This window comes from Dendrobium catenatum, unplaced genomic scaffold, assembly GCF_001605985.2.
Source record: "Dendrobium catenatum unplaced genomic scaffold, ASM160598v2 fragScaff_scaffold_1482, whole genome shotgun sequence".
NCBI classification, from domain to species: domain Eukaryota; kingdom Viridiplantae; phylum Streptophyta; class Magnoliopsida; order Asparagales; family Orchidaceae; genus Dendrobium; species Dendrobium catenatum.
Window position 1 is genome coordinate 1,383,330 of NW_021319944.1, and position 5,681 is coordinate 1,389,010.

General features: G+C 37.0%; 1 protein-coding gene across 1 annotated transcript; it reads left to right on the forward strand.

Moving 5' to 3' along the window:
- The first annotated feature begins 376 nt into the window (after nucleotides 1-376).
- LOC110111950 (RRP12-like protein) lies at nucleotides 377-3,485 on the forward strand. Its single transcript, XM_020844019.2, has 5 exons — nucleotides 377-565; nucleotides 643-771; nucleotides 868-969; nucleotides 2,547-2,626; nucleotides 2,716-3,485. Exons 1-5 carry the CDS (start codon nucleotides 407-409, stop codon nucleotides 3,119-3,121), a joined length of 876 nt encoding a protein of 291 aa, XP_020699678.1. The 5' UTR covers nucleotides 377-406; the 3' UTR covers nucleotides 3,122-3,485.
- Nucleotides 3,486-5,681: the final 2,196 nt, after the last annotated feature.

Genomic DNA, 5,681 nt, shown 5'->3' on the forward strand with positions numbered 1-5,681 from the left:
GAAATAATTTAACCTTAAAACTTGTTTCTTGATCTAATGCAACATTCTTGATGTGTTTGAACTTGTTCTAAGGTTTCCATAAACTTCAAGCATTTCTTCATTGTTTATAAAGTTTTGAATGATAAATTGTATCTAATTTGACCTAATCTTCCTGAAAAAACTTATAAAAACATAAGCAATTTTCATACATGTATTTGTTATCATCAAAATCAAATTAATATTATTATAGGCTCATGGAGTCAACAATAATAACTCAAAAACATTACACATTGAAACTTGGTTCTGCGAGCTTTAGAGGTCATACAATGTTGCTGCTGACCATTTTCATCAGAAAATTGAATGGATACGCACCTGAATTTACTTTCCTCTTGTTTGGGAATGATTTTTTGGTTCCATTTAACAGGTGATGGGTTATCTCTCGAGTTCCTCTCCTCACATCATGAGTGGAGCAGTTTCTGCACTTTCGCTGCTGATATACCAAGATGCTGCCTTTTGCCTCTCTGTGCCCAACCTGATACCTTCAGTTTTACTTTTGCTTCAAAACAAAGCAAACGAAGTTATAAAAGTGAGTTATCTTATTATTTACTGTTTTTTATTCTATTAATTTCGCATGTTCTTATGTGTGTTGTCAACATTGAGCAGGCAACTCTTGGTTTCATTAAAGTTCTAGTGTCCTCCTTAACTCGCAATGACTTGAGGAAGCTCTTACCTGAAATTCTCCAAGGAGTGTTGCCTTGGTCGTTAGTCTCAAAATATCATTTTAGATCAAAGGTACTTACTGTAATCTCTTGTATTCCTATTGACTTTTCTTTTGTCCATTTTTCCTAGCTCCCATATGCTCATTTTAGGAAATGCCTAGCATATCAGGTCAGTATCATCCTTGAGATCTTGATCAGAAAGTGCAGTTCGGAAGTTGTTGAAAACCAAACACCTGACAAGTATAAAGGCTTTGTTAAGTCCATTACAAAGGTAATGTGAAAGACTATCTTTAAAGCGATTAATCAGACTGGTAAAGCTTGTATGGAAGATTGAAAGTTTATTATTACTTGTACCATATTTATTGCTCCCTTGAGCTTATCGTAACATGCCATCCAGCATCACCAGTTTTTTATGTTTTAAATTTAAGTTGTCCCTTGGGATTCCAAAAGCGGTTGTTTGTTTTCTCTTGCCTTGGCTCCTTGGCTTCCACGGGTTGGCTGCTTGTATGCCTTGGCTCCTTGGTTCCCACGGTGGGCTGCTGGTTTTCTGAGCTCGGGGCCTTTCCGTGTCTGTTGGCACCTCGGTTCTGTGCGGGCCTCTTTGGTTCCTGTGGCTGCTTATTCGGTTCCCTGGCCGGGCTGTTTTCCCGTGCAAAGCAGGGGGCTTTTCCGTGGCTTGTGATGTTTGGATTCCTATCGGAATTCAATTTGTGTGGCTGTTTGTATTCCCCCTTTCACACCTACAAATATGAGGGGTTATGTAATATTTTAAAAAGAGTGATATATGAATTTTTGAAAAAAAAAATCCTTGGGTTTTTCTTGGAGAAGCTTGCGAGCTTTGTCCACCTTCTTCTTCCACCTCTTTGGAAATCTTGCGAGCTCTTTCCACCCTTCTTCTCGGCTTCTAATCTCTTTTGTCTCTCCGCAAGTGACCACCTCATATGTATCCTTCTTCTTTAAGTAAAGCAAGTTTAGGGTGTCCTTTATTAGAGTCAAGTTTAAGAAGAGTTCAAAGTTTTTAAGTCGTTGTTTGTTAAGTCTTTTTGATTTCTAATTCTTTTATTTAAATGTAAGAGTTTGTTCATTTAATTACGTAGGAGTCCTTTTCTTTTATCTAGTCAAGGCCGGTTTACCCTATTTTTGTGGGCGGAGGTTCTCGGGTCCCCCATCCCCCGGATTCTTGCCCGCATCAATTTAGCTGAAGTGATTTTGAACAATTGACAAAATTTTGTTTATTTTACATTTTACGTTATGGATATACTCAAAAAACAGCACTATCAGAGGATGGGCTTACATCACTCGGAAATTGTGACGATGTGGGCTAAGTTTTCTAAGAATGTGGTTGATATGAATATTTGCACTGCCCTGGGTTAGGGACGTAGTGAGCTTGTTCATACAGAAGAGCTGTCCTTCTGAGTTCAGTTTAGAGTGGAGGCATGTTTTCCAACGGCCATTGAGGGTTACTTCTATAATGGTTGCTTTAGGTTCCTTTGACCTGGGGCATACTCTTTTAAATATGGGCTTTATTCGGAGCATTATTAGAGACCATCTTCTCTTTCCTCAAGCCTATCCATCAAAGTTTTGAAGTAAATTTTGGCATAGGTACCAAGCAAAAAGACGTTGAAATGTTTCTTTGCTATAGGTGAAACGAGTAGGTTTCCCCTTATGATATTGTGTAATTTTGCACATAGAAAAACAGCCTCTGTTTTGCATTTTTTTTTCTATGTTCCATATGATTTTTCTATTGTCAATTGTCAAGCTAGACTCCAAATTCATGGATACCATAGTTCCATAGTTTCTTTTAGGGTTTACCCCTGACCATGTAATGGATCATCTTTGTATTTACAGGGACGAGCGAACCGGAAACTTGATAAAGAAGCTAACACCGCCGACTCCACAGAAAGATCGGTTGACTTGAAAACAAAGGGGTTGAAAACTACTCAAATCTAACTATTTCTCGCTTGAAAATCTATTTCCTTAATCCAGTTATCATATTATGATTGTCTTAAACTTGCAGAGGGAAGAAAAGGCTACGTGATAATGTTCCAAATCCACCCGAGAAACCTTCAAAGGATAATTCAAGTAGTTCACGCAAGAAAACATGGCATAAACCGCAAAATGGCTTCTCCAACAGTAAGAATTCCAGTAAAATGATGTCTAAAGGTTTCAGAAGTCGATCAAACAGTGCCGGTCGTTCAAATTCACACAGTCAAAATAAGGCATGGACGAGAAATGTAAGTACCAATCATAAGAGGAAATACCCAGAAAAGCAAAATATCAATGGAGTTGATACTAGAATAAAAAAGCAGAGGCAGTCCCTGAATGTTGCAAGTGATGAGAAACCTAAGTTAGACAAATTGTCTGTAGCTTCAAAATCACTTGCTTCTTCAAGGTTCAATAAGCACAGGAGAAGATCTAGCTAGAGGTAATAAGCAAGTTTTATAGGACAAAACTCTTTTACTGATACTTGGCATCTGGGAAAGGAGATATTTCACACGAAAAGAAAGCCGATTAAGTTCTGGGAGCAAGCATTTTCTTGCAAGATAGAAGCAGCAGCCCTTGGATGGAAAAACAGGGAGCATCCAGAAAGTATTGGTAACAGAGTTTTTTTTTTTTTTTTTTTTTTTTGAGAGGCCTATTTATGTATTTATTTATTTTGAATTATGCCGGTAACTTAACACAGAAGTTGAGCATTGGATCCGTGTATCAAAAAAAACGTTGCAAATTTTGTGTAATGTTGCTTCGGATATTTTTATTTATAAAAAAGCCTTGATAGTTTTACTTGGACCGGTGACTGTTCTTTTAGCCAAACAATTTGGATGGATCTTTTCAGCTTTCTGCTTATTTTCAGCAAGCAATGGATGGCTTGGAAAGGAGATTATTTTGTGCGGACGTCGGATGCAGCTTTATGTTCGATTGCTGCAGTATTGAGCGGTATCGAGTTGCGGTACCGAACAGTATCGAGCCCTGGTGCAGTAAAAGAGTAACGTGATGCATTCTGATTGTTCTTCAGATGGCATTCTGCACAAAAATTTTTCCTAAGGACTATGCATTGGTTGTGATTTCGACGGAAAAAAATCATGTCTTGCTGAACAAATATGAATGTGCTAATCCTAATTCAGTAAGCCAATGAAAGTTTAAGGTGTGCTGTCAAGTTCTCAAAAAATAGCCAATCAACATGAAAGAGATGCAGTGCTGTGGCGGTTGATAAGTTATTTTGGCGTGTTGTTATCCTGAGGATTAGCAATTTAATTGGAAATTGGCGTTAATCCATTAGGCCAAGGTGGCTTCCTTTTGTCTTTATATAGATAAGTTTTGGTTCGCACAGTATCATTTGACTCGTCTAAACCACTTGGATTTTAGCTAGTTTTGGATTGGGTGAGTTAGGGCCATGGGCTAGCTAGCCATGAGTTTGGAGATTAATCTATGTCCAATTGAGTCCGCCTATGGATCATTTAACTAATTTGGTAAGTCTAGGTCAAGCTCATCTTGATTGGGTCAAGCCTAATTCAATGTAGGTTAGCGTTGAGCCATCTAATATAAGAGAAATTATTACGTACGATCATCAGATCGTTTGTAGGCCAATTAAGATGTGTCACATCACTCGGTACACAACATTGATACACAACAAAGTGGTGATGTGGTGTGTTCTGATTCGTCTCTGAATGATGTCCGGTGACTGCACGTGATAATTTCTCCTAATCTAAGGCCTCTTAAAATGCTACATAGAATTATTAAGTTATGCTAAATCAAGTATATGAATAGTTTAGTTAATAGTTTAGTCCCAAACCTAAGTCTTGATAGTAATAAACTTGATTGAAGCTAACAAATTGCATTAAAATCAAGACTGACTACTAAACCATTAGTTAGTCCTCAAAACTTTAGTTGTTCCTGAATTCTTTTAGTTGGGCTTAAACTTAGATTGAATCTTGGTTAGCCTCGGCAGCCTTAAAGTTGACTTAGGTTTGTTTATCTTTCTTTTGATATTTAGTAGTCAATTGGCTTGTTGGGGTCTATTTGTTCACCTCTTTTTTCACCTTTTAATATTACATTTAAATCCTAGCCCTACTTATAGCCACCATGGCCTTCAGTAAAAATCCCGCACTCCTACTAACGCATCAGTGCACTCTCTTCTTTCATGTTATGACCAAGTACATGGATTGGTTTGGTCAATAGTTAAACGAGTCCCAAACTAATTCTTGAGAGTAATAATCTTGATTGGAACTTAGGGCATCTCCAACCGAAAAATCTATTTTCCACTCTAAAATGTAGCAAAATTTTAAAATGATATGATTAATCTCCAATCGAATTGCTTTTATTTCTTCTTTCGCTTGCTTCCTGTGAAGGTAACAATCACTCTCCTCTTTCGTGCGTTTTTTTTCCTCTTTCGTTTCCGACTTCGACAAATTCGGCAACCCAATTTTTTGGCGTAGGTGAACAATCTGATGTCAATATTGACGTCGCATTGTTCACCTAATGAATTTTGTCTTGAGATTTGGAGTTCGCATGCAACGAATGACGTACGACATATGGTGGTATGCAGTTTGGTTGGAGATGATCTCACTAAATGCGCTAAACCCAAGACTACCTAGTAAACCATCTGTAACACATTTTATTCTCTTACACTTAACAAATAAAACCACAACACTTCTTTCTAATGGGCTAAGCAATCTCACAATCCTAATTGTAAGATTAAATATCTTTATGAACTTCTCTTGAGGTTTTAATGGTGTTCAAGGAGAATAACAAAAATCATGTATGCAATCTCTATGAATGATTATTAAATATATAATAAGAATAACTTACAAAACCATCTAAAGAGAAATCATCTAAATTGATAGAACAAGGAACAATATATTGACAAAGACTTTCGATTTTCTTCAATAAAACTCTCGAAATGATGCGAATGGTAAATAAAAGCTTTAAAAATATTGTAAGTAATCTTTCAAAACTATTCCATTGACTATATTTAGTGGTTGTTAT